Below are 19,989 nucleotides of genomic sequence, written 5' to 3'. Positions count from 1 at the left end.
TGAAGAGACCCAACTGTCAGTACCTAAATTAATTTGAGAATGTAAACAAAAGTCCTGTTTTCATTGTGGAACTGTAACTTGAAGAAGTTAAAGTGAACTCCCATGAGTTATGATTTTCATCATTTGACCATTTGTGGTCTTGAGCCTGCCAACTTCCCTTCAAAATGTCTGCTATGGCTTCACCCTGCACCATTTTCCAGCACTGGCAGGTTTACTTTCAACATATTATTATTCCATTTGATATGAATGGTGGTGCTCTGGAACCCGTGGGATGATATGCAAAAACTCAACCTAAATGACCAGAAAGATGACTGTTGATAGAATGAGATGAATAATCTGTCCTTTATTTGACAGATGGTGCATCAACCTTAAAATTCTGCGAGTAATTCATCATCTGAAAAAAAGCATTCTGTTACAACATATAGAGGCCTATAGCCTCACCATACTTTCCTATTTCAAAACATGCAAGTTTCAACCGGCCCCGACCACCTGATGGACACTTTTGCCTGATAAGAGTTAAACTTCTTTGCTCTCACCATTGCTGCGGCTGCTGTGTTTGTGTGTGTGTGTGCATATGTGTTGCAGTTCAATCATAATGATGACAGTATAGCTATATATGTACATATACACAGTATATACAACTTGTAGTATATAGTATAGTGACAGTATATATATATATATATATATATATAGAGGCACGGTAGACGACTGGTTAACACATCTGTCTCACAGTTCTGAGGACCCGGGTTCAAATCCGGCCCCGCCTGTGTGGAGTTTGCATGTTCTCCCCGTGCCTGCGTGGGTTTTCTCTTGGCACTGCGGTTTCCTCCCACATCCCAAAAACATGCATGGTAGGTTAATTGAAGACTCTAAATTGCCTGTAGGTGTGAATGTGAGTGCAAATGGTTGTTTGTTTATCTGTGCCCTGTGTATATTGGCTGGCGACCAGTTCAGGGTGTACTCTGCCTCTCGCCCGAAGATAGCTAACCCGCGACCCTAGTGAGGATAAGTGGTACGGAAAATGGATGGATGGAGATATACCGGGTGATTGAAAAGTAACTCCCAATTTGTAAGTACTTGTAATTTACTTCTTCTAACTATACTTCTTGGAAGAAATGTACATGAGCAGAAAGTGGATTGCATGGAGTTTTATTTAAAATTCGATATGGGCGCCAGCATTAGCCACCAGTTCCTCAAGCCGCCTGGGAACCATTAACTGATTTCACAAGGAACTCTTGTGGGATGGAAGACATAACTTCTCGTATTCGCCCTTCAAGTTCTTCCAAAGCCGTTGTATGGTTGAATAGACTTGCTCCTTTAATCATGGAACATGCACAAAAAATTGAAAAAAATATTACAACATCTATCCATCCATTGTCTTCTGCTTATCCGAGGTCGGGTCACAGGGGCAGTAGCTTCAGCAGGGAAGCCCAGACTCTCCACAGCCACTTCATCTAGCTCTTCCGGGAGGATCCCGAGGCATTCCCAGGCAAGCCGAGAGACGTAGTCTCTCCAGCGTGACCTGGGGCGTCCCCGGGGTCTCCTCCTGCTGGGATGTGCCCAGAACACCTCACCTGGGAGGGGTCCGGGAGGCATCTCATCTGGCTCCTCTCGATGTAGAGGAGCAGCAGCTCTACTCTGAGCCCCTCCCGGATGACCGAGCTTCTCATCTTATCTCTAAGGGAGAGCCAAGACACCCCTCGGAAGAAACTCATGTCGGTCGCTTTTATCCGGGATCTTGTTCTTTCTGTCACGACCCACAGCTCCTGACCATAGGTGAGGGTAGGAACGTAGCTCGAAGGTAAATAGAGAGCTTCGCCTTTCGGCTTAGCTCCTTCTTTACCACAACGGACCGATACAAAGTCTGCATCACTGCAGACGCTGCACCTATCCGCCTGTCGATCTCGAGTTCCATTTGTCCCTCACTTGTGAACAAGACCCCAAGATATTTGAACTCCTCCACTTGGGGAAGGATCTCATCCCTGACCTGGAGAGGGCCCTCCACCCTTTTCCGACTGAGGACCATGGTCTAAGATTTAGAGGTGCGGATTCTCATATGACAACATATGAATAAATTATAAGTATTTTAAAATAGGGAGTTACTTTTCAATCACCCTTCTTAACATCCCCTTCTTAATCAAAGTTGGGAAAAATATATAGCATTTAAAAAGCTGAAAAACATACTGGAGACAGTATTTTGCCACAATATATATATTTTTTGGGGGGCGGGGGGGTTAAATTTAAAAAAAAGCAAATTGGCACGTTTTTCCGTGAATAACAGGGGATAAGATTCCCCAACAACAACAACAACATAATTGCGACTCAGGGAATTCATGAATGCCGAACTGCGAATATGCGTGGATCCACTGTATACATATAGAGGTATAAGCAGAAAGTAGCCTACAAACATAGAAATAACCTTTAGCAGTTCACACTATGAAAAACATTCCTATGAGCTTTGAATCAAAAGTGTTAAAAGATGAATTCAATAAAATTTCAAAACGGTCAGTACCTTGTAGCACAGTACATAGAAAAGCTTGGCAACAAATGTTCACAGAGTACATGCGAATGTTTGGTGTGGGCCCAGGTTGCATCTTTGGCTCAGTCAGAAAATTTTCACGAGAAACAGCTGCTTGGGAACAAAGCACAGTGTCTTCAGGGTGCCATGCAATCAAACCTAGCTGGGAAGACACGAGACTAAACCACTCCATATAGTAAAGACTGATTCGTCTTGAGAAATACAGTAAATGGACAGTGGGCTTAAAAGGCCATTTCCTCCAGGGAGACCTACAATCACTTGACAACCTTAAAGTAAAGATACAGTACCTGTTTTCAAATGTAGGAGGGAATGCAAAGGTTTTCTTTTCTTCCATTTCACCTTATAGGTCCTCCATACAAAAGTACAAAGTCATCAGAAAAATAAATACTCAAGTAAAGTACAGATATCTGAAAAATCTACTTGAGTCTAATCATGAAATACTGTAATTGTACTGAAGGGGACCAATCGTAACCACCCAAGATGACCAGGAAGGAAGTCTGTCGAGGAAGTTTACATTAAGAATAATCGCAAATGGTCCAATTATTCAAATGAAAAAACGAATAAAGTGAAGGCAATGGAGCCGCAAACCTCTTTTTCAATTTTAGCCTTCTTCAAACAGTGACGGAAAAACAATCCGCCGGCACGGTGCACAAATGGTTATCACATCTGCCTCACAGTTCTGGGGACCGGGTTTCAAATCCCGGCCCTGCCTGTGTGGAGTTTGCATGTTCTCCCCGTGCCTGGGTAGGTTTGCCCGTAGGTTTGAATGTGAGTGCGAATGGTTGTTTGTTTCTATGTGCCCTGCGATTGGCTGGTGACCGGTTCAGGGTGTACCCCGCCTCCCACCCGAAGAAAGCTGGGATAGGCTCCAGCAGCCCGCGACCCAAGTGAGGATAAGCGGTAAAGAAAATGGATGGATTGATGGATGGATAGATGACAATCCAGCTGTGGAGTGTTTTTCCTGCTTTAAACACCACCAGATTTTTAACACAAACAATTGTTTTCCACATCAATGGACATGTCATGAAGTCCAAAATCTTAATCTGGTGTTTCGAGTTTTTATTTATTTATTTTTTTTAATCAAAATGTGCACCATCTCGGGAGTATTTCCAGGAATGTTGTTAAGATTCTTTACCAGACAGAGCAGCAGTAACTGCAGATTTGATGGGACATTTTTATATATATATATTTGAAGTTAGAGTAGCCTCTAGTGGAAGCATAAAAACATTTCACTTTCCTTAATCTTCTGTTAGGTTCATTTGTCAACCACAGCAATTATGTTCCTGGGTCTAAAAAGGTGGCAAAAAAAAATAATAATAATAAAATAAGTTGCTTTTTTTTGTACCTCTTAAAGTTTAAACAGGATGATTCTGACCCACAACATAACAGGTGGGTATAATGCTGTGCATGTATATTCTTGACATAAACATCACTAGTACTCAATAAACAATGTCATTCCTAACAAGAGCGGATCCAAATCCCTTATTGTATGTTTTTCAAATGCTCCTGATATGTTTGTTTGTCAAAAACAACAATACTCTTCTTGGATCAGTTTGACCCAGGCGCATGTGTTTGGTATATTGCATTTGTCATTATTTACTCCATTACCAACCTTTATTTTGAAGAGATTAATTAACGCATCTGTTCTGGGTCAAATTGACCCGCTGACATAGAATCAAGAGGATTTGCATTGAAACTTTTATTTTGACCCATAAATGAACTAAATACATAAATTACACTTAATTATGTACTCAGCCAAGCAGGAGGAGTTGCATACTGAAAAACTAAAATTTAAAACAGGTCAATTTGACCCACAAAGTAGCAGGAGGGTTAAGGGGCTGTGGAACACAGCGAACATTTGGAACTTGGAAACAAAAGGCCTAAACTCCCAAAAGACTCTAAGAGGCAGACAAATGTGAAGACAAGGAAAAGACTGAAGAGAAAGCAGCAAACTCAGTACACCTTGACCAATCAGACAACAAGGCCCACCTGGACAAGACTGCGAGGGTATGAAGAGAGCCTATTGGTGGAAACACGAGGACCTGGCCCAGCGCAGGAGGATAATGACAAGACACAGGTGCAACCATTAATGTAACACAAGGAGGGACAGGAAAAACAACAAGCCAAAATAAACTCAAAAGGTTTATGAACAACAACACAAAGAAATCAGTAAAATCGAATACAAACAAATGATGAACTTTCAATTTCCACATTGAAATATAATTATAAACACAGCTCAATGATGCCTGTACCACGCACAGATCTGCACATGAATTGACAAATGTCACTCGGTCACAGATCCGTGCATACGGCGCATGAAACGGACACATCGGCAAACACAAATATGCCCCGACATAACCGAACATTCAACATTGAAGTCTTTGCTGGTTATCAAAAGCTAACGCTACACCCCTGCTTACCTTTTGACTTTGACATGATCTTGTAGGGTGGCACGGTGGACGACTGGTTAGAGCGTCAGCCTCACAGTTCTGAGGACCCGGCCGGGTTCAATCCCCAGCCCCGCCTGTGTGGAGTTTGCATGTTCTCCCCGTGCCTGCGTGGGTTTTCTCCGGGCACTCCGGTTTCCTCCCACATCCCAAAAACATGCATTAATTGGAGACTCTAAAATTGCCCATAGGTGTGACTGTGAGTGCAAATGCTTGTATGTGCCCTGCGATTGGCTGGCAACCAGTTCAGGGTGTACCCCGCCTCCTGCCCGATGACAGCTGGGATAGGCTCCAGCACGCCCGAGACCCTAGTGAGGAGAAACTGCTCAGAAAATGGATGGATGGATGGATGATCTTGTAGTACAATCATCACTTAGAAATGTCAGATATTCGGCCAGCCTCGTTGCCAAGTCATAGCCTCACTACACCTGTCTGAAAGTCAATAAATATATTGCAAACTTTATATAAAAACAAAGAAAACGTATGTGTAATAGGTACAACCCCAATTCCAATGAAGTTGGGACATTGTGTGAAACATAAAAACAGAATACAATCATTTGCAAATTATGTTCAACCTATATTTAATTGAATACACTACAAAGACAAGATATTTAATGTGCAAACTGATCAACTTTATTGTTTTTAGCAAATAATCATGAATTTAGAAATTTATGGCTGCACCACGTTCCAAAAAAGCTGGGACAGACGCAAAGTTCAAAAGCCAGCATCTGTGATGGTATGGGGCTGTGTTAGTGCCAATGGCATGGGTAACTTACACATTTGTGAAGGCACCATTAATGCTGAAAGGTACATACAGGTTTTGCAAAAACATATGCTGCCATCCAAGCAACGTCTTTATCATGGACGCCCCTGCTTATTTCAGCAAGACAATGCCAAACCACATTCTGCACGTGTTACAACAGTGTGGCTTCGTAGTAAAAGAGTGCGGGTACTAGACTGGCCTGCCTGCAGTCCAGACCTGTCTCCCATTGAAAACGTGTGGCGCATTATGAAGCGTAAAATACGACAACGGAGACCCCGGACTGTTGAACAGCTGAAGCTGTACATCAAGCAAGAATGGGAAAGAATTCCACCGACAAAGCTTCAACAATTAGTGTCCTCAGTTCCCAAACGTTTATTGAATGTTGTTAAAAGAAAAGGTGATGTAACACAGTGGTAAACATGACCCTGTCCCAGTTTTTTGGGAACGTGTTGCAGCAATAAAATTCTAAGTTAATGATTTTTTGCTAAAAACAACAAAGTTTATCAGTTTGAACATTAAATATCTTATCTTTGTAGTTCATTCAATTAAATATAGGTTGACCATGATTTGCAAATCATTGTATTCTGTTTTTATTTATGTTTAACACAATGTCCCAACTTCATTGGAATTCGGGTTGTATTTATTTGTATATACACAGGCTGCATGGACTCAGAATTTTGATATACAGTAATTTGTGTTGGATTATTTTTTTAAATAATTTTTAGAATTTTGCAGGTATCTCTAAAAACAGCTAATTCTCGTGTGGTAGGTTTCATAATAACAACTTGCTATAATAGCCATCAATACATGTTTATATCCTGCTACCTGTCAGCATGTTGTAATGGAAATTTGTATATTTATGGCAGTTTGTATGTGTATGGAAGTATAGGACAGTATATGTACCATCTGTGCCTAAATTTGAATATTTGAGTCTGAATTGGAATTTCTAACAGATTTTTTTTCCACTCCACTCCATTTTTTTTAAACACTGGCACATAACTTGATTAGCTGTATGTTGGATGAAATGAGAAAGGTTCGCTTGCTTTTCCATGGCTTGTGACTGGTGACCTAGATGTTGAGCTTTTATGGTATTTTTATGGCACCTGAGTTTAAATTAGACATATAATGTTTGAGACTGAATTTCCGACACGACATTTCTCGAGGTATTTAATTTCTTTACATTGAATATTATGATTGTTAAAAATAAAAAAATTAAAAAAAACGTGTCCAGAAATTCAAATGTAAACACAGATGGCACAGATATACTTCCATATATGCTGGAAATGATCATGCATGCATTGAAAGATGTTTGTTATGGTGTATTAGTCCTTATGAAACCTAGCAGCCAAGGAAATAGCTGTAAAAGTGAAAGAAGAGAAAGTCAGGTGGCACAGACATTCAACTGCAGCCTACTGTACTTCCATGCATGTTGTGCTGTCCATGAAGCACTTGACTTGAGCAGGTTGTCTTCCACAGTCACGTGGTCACGCGGAGAGCCTTTTTTTTTTCTTTCCCCAAACCCATCCAAAAAAAAAAAAACAGTGTTCGCCAGGGTGGGTCTTTAAAGATTGGACCAGGACCACTACATCCTTAAATTTCCGTTTTCCGCTGGATTGCCCTGCAACCATCCCAGGTATGAAGGCAATGTTGTTGTTTTTTTTGCCGTGAGTGCACGCTGTAGTATGAATATACTAATGCTGAGTCGCGTTTTTTTTTCCTCACCCCCTTTTTTTTTTTTTTTTTCTCCAATCCAAGCACATGTGTCGAATGGTGAAAAATAAAAGCGATGCTTTTAGGGCAGAATGAGAGACGCACAGTGGCAAATCTATTATTAGCGTGGTCGTCCTTGCAGGTTAGTCTTTCAACAGCCAGCTGACAATGAAGAAGCACACGAGTCGTTATTGTGCAGCAGCGGCAGCGAGCAAGCAACATCACCCCAATAGGCGGTGGCTTATGCCACGAATTATCGTTTTCCTACATTTATCACAAACAAATAAGCATCGCCTCGTTAGTTGTATAGATCGGCACAATTGTGCATAGTGGTGCAAGTTGACGCGCGGCTGTAGCTGGGGGTGCCTGGAAGGTCACACATAGTAATGACTCGGCAGGAATGATGCTGGAGGAGTGAGGATGCATGGCAGGGTATTGTTGTGCAGAAACTTCCTAAAGGGATACACGGTGACAAGGGCTGCCGTTGTGTGTATGACGATTTTTAACACGTCAAACCCCATACATGACGAGGCAAAAAAAATATATATATAATAATAATAATACAAACAAAAAAAACATGTCTGTTCTTACTCTGGTGTACTTGAGATGACCACATCGCATCACATACATGACAACTCGAATACCACTCCATATCCCTCGTAGTACCAAAGCTGACCTCTGAGAGGCAGCATGGTGCCACAGAGCATGAAGAACGCCGAAAAAAAGAGACAGTACTGCCCAGCACGCGTTATTAGGATTCCCACATATGCTGTGTCCGAAATCACTCACTCACTCACTCAATACTACTCGTCCGCTGTATATATACTGTATATATGCAGGGCCGGCCGTAGCCAGTGTGGCGCCCTAGGCGATATTTCATATGGCGCCCCCCTCCATCAACGATTTACATATGCTTACAAAAAATTTCCATTAGCAATAGTTATAACATTGCCTTTAATTTATATGATAACATTCCACACAATTTAAAATATAAAATAAAACATTTTCTTCATTTTAGATCGTTACTGCCAAACAAATCATGCGTGTAATTGCTGTTGCAACACCTAATGGGACAAGCCAAAAGTAGCAACAACTTGACCTCTCGCTTTCCCATTTCCGCGCTTTTTTTCTTCTTCCCTGTGTTCTGGACAGTTTTGGTCATTTTTACATGTTTCCAGAGTTCGATGGGGGTCACATCAATAAATTTGATTTTCACCTCCAAGCAAAATAAACACACATGCAAATGCTCACAATGATTTACAAACTACAATACATCAGGCAGTAAACACATCTGGAGCACAAAATATGGAAAATAACAGTAATATAGTTATGTTACATGAGGGAGAGATTAAGAATCCAGTTTTATTATTTTATTATTATATATCATTTTGATGAGGAAATAATTATTCTACCTTTTAATGTGTCCTGTAGACAACTTGCTTAAGCAGTCTAATCTGAATAGTATTTCAGTTAGCTATATTCCCTTGCATACTATATTTATCATCAAATATATTGATGATAAATATCATCAAATAAACTGTTGCCATATGATACAAGAATGTAGGAAACATTTAATAACAGTTAATGTTGGTAAATTGACTAAAACATTCCAGAAGTGAAGGGTAGGATAGGATGCAATGTAATGTCAACATTGTGACAGAAAATGTGTTAATTATTGATAGGATGATCTGTGTCTCAATTTGGTCATACTGACATAAGTAATGTTACTGCAGCTGTAGCATACAATTACAGAACTCGCAGGTGGTGTGTTTGATGTGGTGGAGGTGGTGCTGCTCCAAGATGCCTGAGGCTTACTCTGACTTGTAGCTGTATTCGAACATACACAACATCCACACTATAACATCACTGCGTTAACTCTGTGGCGTCATATACAGTAGGCACTATAGACAATACAGATAAACCTTATTTTATTTGATTCAGACCAATATTTAGTGTAATTACTAACTAGTTTATACTGTAATATTCAGTAACAATGATAACAGTATAATATTAATAACAATGATGATAACAACAAAAACATAGCAGTGTTTTTGAACAAACTTTGGCCCCTCTCCAGCAGCTGTTTAAGGTGTAAGGTATCTTTTTTGTGCATCTGGCAAGATATTGTGTAGATTTACTTCTTTCTGTCCAAACAAAAAAGCTGTAGGAGGACATACATCCACTACAAGCCCTACATACACCACATACAACACCTCAGTGTGTTCTTCTTCTACATAAGATTATTATTGTCTAGCTGTGATTAATACATTACTAATAAAAAGAGAGTACTCGTTACACATGCCCAAGTGATTATTTGTTCATATTGGTCACTTAATTACAGCATAATCAATGTGTTCTTTACACAAAACTCTATTTTAAAAATATGTTGATATAACATTACCTTTATATTTTGACTTCTTTTTCTCGTACGCTTTTCTTCTTTTGCGGAACTGTGCGCCCGAGGGCTTAGTTGTCCTTTTCATCCATCCATCCATTTTCTGAGCCGCTTCTCCTCACTAGGGTCGCGGGCATGCTGGAGCCCATCCCAGCTGTCATCGGGCAGGAGGCGGGGTACACCCTGAACTGGTTGCCAGCCAATCGCAGGGCACATAGGAACAAACAACCATTCGCACTCACAGTCATGCCTACGGGCAATTTAGAGTCTCCAATTCATGCATGTTTTTGGGATGTGGGAGGAAACCGGAGTGCCCGGAGAAAACCCACACAGGCACGGGGAGAACATGCAAACTCCACACAGGCGTGTAGTTTCTGAACACTGTTATGAATGAGCTCACTGTATAGTGCAACCCTACATGGAGAGTCGGATATATAATATTGGACACAGCCATAGTTTCTAGATAGGACACGCCCCACTGCAACATGATTGGATCCTGCGTCGCGGGAAGGGCACCCTACTCAGATGTAACAAGATGACCGTTCCAAAAATGATGACCATAAAATTTCTTATGGTTAGGTTTAGGGCTAGGGTTGGGGCTTAAGGCAGTTTAGGGTTAAGGTTAGGATTTGGGTGGGTTATGTCACGACCGTGTGAACACGCATTGAATTGAACCCTCAAAGCAAACACGATGAACAGAGCAGATTCCACAGTATTTATTAAACAAAAGATGCAGCCAAGCGTGAAAATGCTAACAACAAAAAGCAACGTGACAAAAGGTCAACGTGGGAAACAAAAGCAAAAGTACAAGAAGAACAAACTAAAAGAAGTGGACAAATTGTCACAGGAGGACGTAGCTATAATTGAAGGAAAAATAAAAAACTCAAACACCTACACAAGGTGGAGAAGGTAACTAGAACAGAAAACAGTAGTACTTAGTAAAGCACAGAAGACGAGTAAAACTACTGGCAGAGTAACACGAGCACACAGAAATACATGTAATAGTAACAAAGTTGGCAATGGCAATTAGCAAAGAACAATAACTTGATAACTTCCTGCTGCCGGATATGACAGGTTAGGGTTAGTGGGAAACATATTGAGGCTGCCACACTTAAGTTACATACTTCTTTTCCCTCTGGAAGCAGTAGGATGTATTCTACAGGGATACAACAGCCAATCAAAGTGCAGCAGTGTGTGTCCTGGAGCCAGTAATATTGGAGCAGGGAGTGCCCTGCCTAGAAACTATGTGGGAATCCTAATAACGCAGAGCTGCCATTATTATTATTTTAACTGAATGTCCTTTTTAAACAAGCTACTAAAGTCCATAACCATACAGTACTCTGTTGAAACAAATTTTAACAACAAAAATACAGCACCACGGGCCTTGCCTCAAAAATGGTACGCTCCATCAAATCCCTCCCACCTCTTCCCGACTTCAATCTGAGTGGTTGACCTGCACATAATCACGTAAAGGGGGAAGGGTGCGCGTGAAGGAGGACGCTAAAGGTACGCCCCCAGTAGGTATATAGCGCCGGTATGTGCATTGTGCAAAACAACATCGGTTTGGCTCAGGACCCCTAAAAATGGCACTTACGGAGAGACACGCTTACGAAGCACAGTTTGAACTGCAAGCTGTTAGTTACGCGGAGGAACATGGGAATCGAGCAGCCACGAGAGAATTCAAGATCAACGAATCCATGGTTCGCAAATTGAGGAAGCAGGAAAACGAGCTTCGCCAAGTCAAGAAACAAGTCGAGGTGGCCCGAGCTGGAAGACCAACTCGAGCAATGGAGTAATGAGCAAAGAACAGCCGGGAAAAGCGTCTCCACAGTCACACTTGCAGAAGAAAGGAAAATCGAACATTTTCAAGGAGGTCCGTCTTGGTGCTTTCATTTTATGAAGCGGGGCCATCTATCCATCCGGGCAAGGACAACCGTGGCACAGCAACTTCCGGCAGATTACAAGGAAAAGCTGGCCATCTTCCGCTCCTACTGCAGTAAAAAGATTGCGACAAACACATCCAGCCCAACTACATCACCAACATGGACGAGGTGCCGCTCACTTTCGCTCACTTTCGACATCCCGGTGAAACACACTGTAGAGAAGAAGGGGACCACCACAGTAGCGATACGCACAACAGGGCACGAGAAGTCGGCTTTTACTGTTGTGCTTGATTGCCATAGTTATGGACAGAAACTGCCACCTATGGTGATTTTTAAGAGGAAGACGCTGCCGAAAGAAAGGTTTCCAGCCGAAGTCATCGTTTATGCCAATCAAAAAGGCTGGACGGACGAGGAGAAAATGAGAGTGGCTGAGTGAGGTGTACTAAAAAGAGACCGGATAGTTTTTTCCACGCGTCACCGTCCCTGTTGATCTGTGACTCCATGCGTGCCCATCTCACAACCGCTGTGAAAAACCAAGTGCAACTAAGACTGGGAGGCAACGCCGGGCGAGTTACGCCACCATATGTGAATGGATTGTGGATGCCTGGGCTAAGGTATTTGCTTAGATAGACTGACTCTGACAATGACGAGTGGTAATCTGGCGTGTTTGATGGAGAACTTGCCCAGCTCTTCATTTCGTATACAGAAGATGAGGACTTTGATGGAGTAGTGGATGAGGATTGATAAAAAAAATAACGTGAGTACATTGTTAAATACTTCAATAAAGTACAACCGAACTCAGTTTTACTCCCGCTGCCTTTTTAAAAACATTGTTTTAGCGTGCATGCATGCTACCGTATGTTTTAAGCTAGTGTATGTTTTACCATGCCTGCGCCCAATAATACGGTGCGCCTTATGTATGTGTTAAGTACAGAAATAGACCCCGTAACTGAGACTGCGCCTTTTAATACGGTGCGCCCCATGGTAGTGAAAATACGGTACTGGAAATAGTACTTGGTTTCAACCAGAATATGTGGAAAATTTCCTAACTTCTACCGTTCAATACCAACACACTATTATCATTACCATTCCTCCTCAAACGTTTCAGGTGGTTAGTGACAGCTCCAATATCCTGTGTTTGAATTGGAATGAGAGAAGCTAGCGGTTGTGTTATGTGCATATGTTATACTTTATATGCAATATTAAAGCCAAGGTGCTACTGTCAATGATTGGATCATGGTCATCACTGATTGGATGACCATGAACATTATAAATCCTTTTAGGACACAGAGAAAGGGAGGAGCAAAGAGAGGATTTTATATATTAGTATTAAAGTATTCACAAAAGTAAATTTCTGTTGATGTGCTTTACATGTTGTGCATTGCATTTGATATAAAAATCCAAAAAGTGAGTCCAAGGTCCAATTTAGCTATTTTTAATACTCACAAGGGGGGGCTAGTTTACTCCAGAACAAATGCAAACTGTTACTGTGTATGTAGAGGTGCTGCTGTAACAAAATGAGTTGTTGAGTTGTTTTCTCCCAGAAATTAGTAGGATTTCATCATGTTAATTTTATTAATTCAATCAATTTCTCTTTTGCTGTGGCTTCGACATTTAAAAAAGCTTAATCAGATTTAATAGTTTAGTCACAGACACTTTCCCCAAAAAAGTGCTGCTCCTCCTTTATAAAGGTGGGAATGAAAATACATTAAAATGTGCAAAACTGTGGAATTTATTATATATATATATACTCGATATATTTTGCCTGCCTGCACAGGAGGTCAGCACCACTAAACCTCAGATCCTAAAATTGCCCTTGTTGACGCTGACCGTAAAAATGGTAATAATTGACTACAGTGGAACCTCTGTGTTTCGACCATTTTTTAAATTTTATTTTTTTGCATACATTTTGTCACAGTTTTTTGTACATCCACTCAGTTTTCGTACAGTTGAAAATGGTCCGTACCAAATTCATATCCCATGTGACTCGGCCGCTCATTTACCTGGAAAGCATTTTCTGCGGATGTGCAACTTCATTGAGTATTTTCTTCTAGGTCTTGGGAATGTGTTGTTATGCATCATAGAGGTATCAACTATTTTTTATGCTATTGACATTGTTTTCTGTATTTTAAACTAAAGTTATTCTCGATAAAATATATTTCTTTGTTAATATTTTTGGGTGTCTGTAATAGATTAATTGGATTTTTTTTTCAATGGGGAATACTGCTTTAGTTTTTTGTAAGATTAGGTTTTAGCCAGACTTTTATACACGGATTAGTCACGAAAACTGAACTTCTACTGTATTAATAGTTTAAAATGTAAATATAGGTAGGTGTATGTATAGGTAGGTGTGAATGTGAGTGCGAATGGTTGTTTGTTTCTATGTGCCCTACGATTGGCTGGCAACCAGTTCAGGGTGTACCCCCACCCCCCCTTGCCCGCAGTTAGCTGGGATAGGCTCCAGCATACCTGCGACCCTAGTGAGGATAAGCGGTATAGAAAATGGATGGATGGATGTTAATATAGCACAAACTATGATCCCAAAACATTTGTATAAACAATAAAATTGTTTAATAAACAAAAATATACTGAGAGTCGTAAATAAGCATCTCAAATGTGTGTTGCGTACACACAAAATTCGCTATATTTGGTGCTACTCTCTGTGAAAAATATGCCCTGCCCTGGTTTATTATTGTGAGAAAAAAAAATCCATAATACAGTATGTGTCCGTACAAATAGAAAATTTGGTTGATTGTGAGCCCAAATTTAGCAAAGGTAAGATTTTGCGGTAGAATAAGGGGAGGATTCACACATATCTGTGATGAAAATATCTAGAATAAACTTCAACATTCATAAATTTGACGACTTACTGCACCTTGCAGTGGTGCCCTATTGTGAGGTGTACGATAATTGCCATCTGCATCCATTCAAAACCTGTGTTTTGCCAGTGTATTTGTGCAGTCAAGCGCTTGTAAATGTCTCACAAGGGAGCACAGAAAAAAAAGAAGAAAAAGGATGAGCTCATAACAACTGAGACCAATGCCTTTTCAGTGAAACAAAGTGGGTCACCTGGGATGCCTCAGCTTTCTCTGTCTTTAATACATTCAATGCTTCGTTTAACCTCATAACCTCATGCTTTGTTTGCCTTGGGCACACACCAAATCTTGTCCTGTGCTATTTGCTACTCATTGTGTCCCTTCATCAAGGTGTAGCAGTGGCTTCCCAGGGCACATACTGTATAATGTAGAGAAAATACAACTCCTTTGTAATGTTATTCGTGTCGTATACTGTTGTTATGCTGTCATTACTTTCTTTTTCTTTTTTTTTTTTTGCTTTAATCTTCCTCTCGAACCTCATTCTTTCCAACTGCATTTCTGATTAATCGTCATCTAAATTCAAACTGCAATAAAGGTTAAAAAAATAACTTCAGGGGTTGAACGCCACCATTCATGATGTCACGTGACATCTCAGCATATCTAATATCTAATAATGTGACTGTGAAAATATGTGACTGTATTATTAGCACATTTTCATTTTTGTCATTTAAACTATTATGAAGAGCTGGCTGAACCCAATGTGGCGCCCTAGGTGCCCCCCACAGGCGTTTACAAACGAAATCGAACAGCATTGTTTTTACCATTGTCTTTCATTTACAGTATAAGAAACATATCAACCAATTTAAAATTTTAAATAAAATGTTAAATATTTTAATCATGATAATATTTAATATTGTATAAAAATAAAAAGCTATAGACACAGCTCGTCTACTATGGATGTATAATCTACATAATTTGTATTCACACAAAAAAATCTTAGCTTGTTTGAATCTATGTTAGCTGCTCCATTTTAAGAGTTAATAGTAACAGCTGGTTTTAGTATAATTTATTGAGCGTGTATTTTTTCCTGATTTTGTGGCACCAGGATGCCACAGCGTCCTTAGCATTTGCCTATATTGCGTAAAGGGCGAGCCAGCGTTGCTGTTATGCATCCATCCATCCATCCATCCATCCATCCATTGTCAACACCGCTTATCCTGGTTAGGGTCACGGGGCGCTGGAGCCTATCCCAGCTGACTTCGGGCGAAAGGCGGACTACACCCTGAACTGGTCGCCAGTCAGTCGCAGGGCACATATAACCATTCGCCAGTCAGTCGCAGGGCACATACAACCATTCGCACTCACATTCAGACCGTCACTGAGTGGGACCTGATCCCACGCTGCCCGCACCAAAGTCAGGCGAGTGCACCACTACACCATCAGTGACTTGTTAGGCATACATATTATGCATATCCACCGATGTTCCACACACTGTACATAGTGAGGGTATTATAATTCATGAGTTTCATTACTGTATACATCATTGTCATTAATATTAAACTTCCCACTTGGCACTATTTGTACAAATATTACTGTAGCATAATTAGACTAAATTCATTATCTATCTATCTATCTATCTATCTATCTATCTATCTATCTATCTATCTATCTATCTATCTATCTATCTATCTATCTATCTATCTATCTATCTATCTATCTATCTATCTATCTAATCTAATCTAGTGAAAATCCAGCATGTCTACTATTTTCCCGCAGGTGATGCCACCCCAAAGGCTTCCTGGGTGCCCGGCTGTGAAGGAGAAGGGCTGAACGCTGTCCTGCTCCTGGTTCCAGTTGCTCTCCAGTCCACCCTGCCCCCTCTTCCCCGTCCTTCAACTTCACACCTTCCACACTGCTTCCCTTGACCCACCACCAACTCTGCAACGCTAACTGTCTTCACCCAGACCCCGGTGCCTTCGTCACAAACAATTATACCCCCTGGCTGAGGGCCAAACCCAATGGCTACAGGCGGTCATGCCCCTGAGATAGATGTTTTGATCAACCTGCATCAGGTAGGAACCATTTTCTGCATGTTCTTTAAGTTCTCTTGAAATGTCTGGTAAAAAAAAATTGCATCTCCTAAATCTGAGTTGATTTTTCCCCCCCTACATTTGACTGTTATGATGACCCAAACAATACCAATATATAACGAGAAAGTGCAATAAATGTACTTTTCAGGCTTTTGGGTGGGTTGGTGAGTTTTGGAGCATGTTGATGACCATCAAAGGTGTTTTTTTTTTATCCACACTTTCATGAGCTCAATTAAAAGTTTGAATATGCACTTGTGAAACAAGAGCAGATGGATGTGAAAACAAGTTCCTAGCTGTTACGCTATTGCGATCCCATCATTATGCACAGTGAAGCTCAAATGTTCAGCGGACAAAAGCGAATGGATTCGGGAACCGTAAATGATCACAAATTAAGAAATCAAGCTCAACCTTGTCAAAATTCACTATCACCTGTTTGACCACACATTGTGTGTGTGCGTGTGTAGCAGTATGCTACACGCACACATAATGTAACTTAAGTGAGAAGTGTGCTGATTTACATCTCATGAAAGGCTTTTCCTCAGCTCTAACAGCTGAGAGTCATGGGTGTTTTAGTTGCTAGAGTTGAGCCATCTGCCGCTGAGATGAAGACAAACTGATTTAAAAACTGATGGCCCAGACCATATTAAAAAGAAGGGCAAACTGTACTGTATGTTCTCTCTTGAGCTACATACAGTATCACTAAATACGGAATATTGAAATGTCCGCTCTTCAGCTCCCTTGCTCTTTTGCCTATATTTTCCATATAGTGGAGTGACTCGCTTTGGCAAACACTGATGGGACAAACTGGAGGTCGCAACAACAACATTAAAGGAGACATACAGTGAATCCCCACCTATTCGCATTTGACTATTCACAAATTCACCGGTTCCCTTTTTTTTTCAAGTACAACCGATCCTCGGTTATGCAGTGAAAAACTCACTTATGGTAATTTTTCGTGCTACATAGTAATTGTTGTCAAGGAACTACTGTATGGTGAAAAAATATACAGTATGTCAACTGAGAGGCCAGTGGCGGCTGGCCAATAGAGGGCATTAGGGCGCTGCCGGACCAAGATCTTTTTTTAGATGAGCAGGAAGAATATTAATTAATAATGATGAGAAAAGGTGTGGGCGGCATGGTGGCCGACTGGTTAGAGCGTCATCCTCACAGTTCTGGGGACCCGGGTTCAATCCCTGGCCCCGACTGTGTGGAGTTTGCATGTTCTCCCCGTGCCTGCGTGGGTTTTCTCTGGGCACTCCGGTTTCCTCCCACATCCCAAAAACATGCATAAATTGGAGACTCTAAATTGCCTGTAGGTGTGACTGTGAGTGCGAATGGTTGTCTGTTTGTATGTGCCCTGCGATTGGCTGGCAACCACTTCAGGGTGTACCCCACCTCCTGCCCGATGACAGCTGGGATAGGCTCCAGCACGCCCGCGACCCTAGTGAGGAGAAGCAGCTCAGAAAATGGATGGATGGATGGAGAAAATGTGTTTAATTTTTCCGTGTTGTCTGATTTTGTCATGTATTTCCAGTCTAGGGAGCAAAAATAGTAGCAGTACAGTAGCTCCTCTTTATTACAAGAGAGAGGAGCTTTTGGGGCACGGATTCCTCTGCATGTAATTGCCTTTCACAATTGTAGGAGAATTTTTTTTTTGCTGTGTTTAGCTCATATAACAGTAGCTTGGGAGAGCAGCTACAATTGAGGAAAATACTTTATAATCCCCTAGTCAAGACAGTCCCTAAAAACAACAACTACAAGAATTGTGCAAGTTTTAGTTGAGGTGTCTTTATCAAATGTTGGGCTTCCGTTACTATGGCAACCGAAGGCGGAGCTAGGGCGCTGCAGTTAAGTAAGCGGCTAAGTAAGCGGTTCCTTGTTCTCACACAGCAATGAGTCTAAAGAGAAAGGTGAGAAAAAAAGCAGGAAAAAGAAGATATCATTATGTTGCCAAAATACACTTGTCTATTAGTATGCAGATCTGTGCATGTGGTGCATGCAGTGACACATTGCCAAAAATCCCCTCAGCCCCAAGCAGTCAAGTATGTGCCACTTATCTGATGGTAAAGCTGAGAATGTTGCTTATCCAAACTAGACTGAACATACACCTTTTATATCATTTGACATCAGTCATTTATATACATAAGCTTTTCACTACTAACAAGTGTGTGTCCCACACATTACTTGCAATACAAGACATAACAGAGCAACTCATGAAATTTGTCAGTATTAGTCAGCAGCTGTTAAATATTTTAGTACACCTCGCGAAATCCCATTTACCCCTCAAGATGAAATATTCATGTTGCCTTTTCCACAGAGTGAAATGCAATTTAAGTGCAGGGAGGGGTGCAGGAGGCTAGAATTAAGGTACATTTTACAACAATTGCTCATTAATTGGGATTGGAATGTTTATGCACTTTCTTTTCAACATTCTAATATGTTGAATTTAGTCGAGCTAATATAATAATAATAATATACAACTTCTATATAAATATTTTGAAATTGGGGTTGTAATATAGTAGCATACGAGGCATTATTATGTACAGTTTCAACATTAACACTGCACTTAAATATAGAAAGAAAATCTCAGTGATTTCATTACAATGTATTGCACATAAAAGTAAAAAAAACAAAAACAATTGAAACAGTTTTAAACTAATGTAAATATAAAATGTATATGTAAAAAAGATATAATACTGAATAATAAATAGTAAATTAAGTATTAATGTACAACCCCAATTCCAATTAAACATAAATAAAAACAATACAAATGATTTGCAAATCATGTTCAAACTATATTTAATTGAATACACTACAATGACAAGATATTTCATGTTCAAACTGATAAATTTCCTTTTAGCAAATAATCATTAACTTAGAATTTTATGGCTGCAACACTTTCCAAAAAAGCTGGGACAGGGCAAACACTGTGTTACATCACCTTTTCTTTTAACAACATTCAATAAACGTTTGGCAACTGAGGACACTAATTGTTGAAGCTTTGTCGGTGGAATCCTCTCCCATTCTTGCTTGATGTACAGCTTCAGCTGTTCAACAGTCCGGGGTCTCCGTTGTCATATTTTACGCTTCATAATGCGCCACACATTTTCAATGGGAGACAGGTCTGGACTGCAGGCAGGCCAGTCTAGTACCCGCACTCTTTTACTACAAAGCCACGCTGTTGTTGGCATTGTCTTGCTGAACTAAGCAGAGGCGTCCATGAAATTCAATGTATTCAATTAAATATAAGTTGAACATGATTTGCAAATCATTGTATTCTGTTTTTATTTATGTTTAACACAACGTCCCAACTTTATTGGAATTGGGGTTGTAAATGTAAATGGAA

General features: G+C 40.5%; 1 protein-coding gene across 1 annotated transcript in view; it reads left to right on the top strand.

Annotated features, from left to right (window-relative positions):
• Positions 1 to 7,307: 7,307 nt before the first annotated feature.
• Positions 7,308 to 19,989, top strand: part of slc4a3 (solute carrier family 4 member 3) — a 55,941-nt gene continuing 43,259 nt past the window's right edge. The window contains exons 1-2 of the mRNA XM_061691285.1: positions 7,308 to 7,382; positions 16,330 to 16,625. Coding sequence (XP_061547269.1) covers positions 16,572 to 16,625 — 54 coding nt within the window. The 5' untranslated portion in view covers positions 7,308 to 7,382; positions 16,330 to 16,571. The remainder of the gene's footprint in view (positions 7,383 to 16,329; positions 16,626 to 19,989) is intronic.

The sequence above is a fragment of the Phycodurus eques genome, chromosome 12 (assembly GCF_024500275.1).
Source record: "Phycodurus eques isolate BA_2022a chromosome 12, UOR_Pequ_1.1, whole genome shotgun sequence".
Taxonomy (NCBI): domain Eukaryota; kingdom Metazoa; phylum Chordata; class Actinopteri; order Syngnathiformes; family Syngnathidae; genus Phycodurus; species Phycodurus eques.
This window is presented reverse-complemented; position numbering and strand designations above follow the sequence as displayed.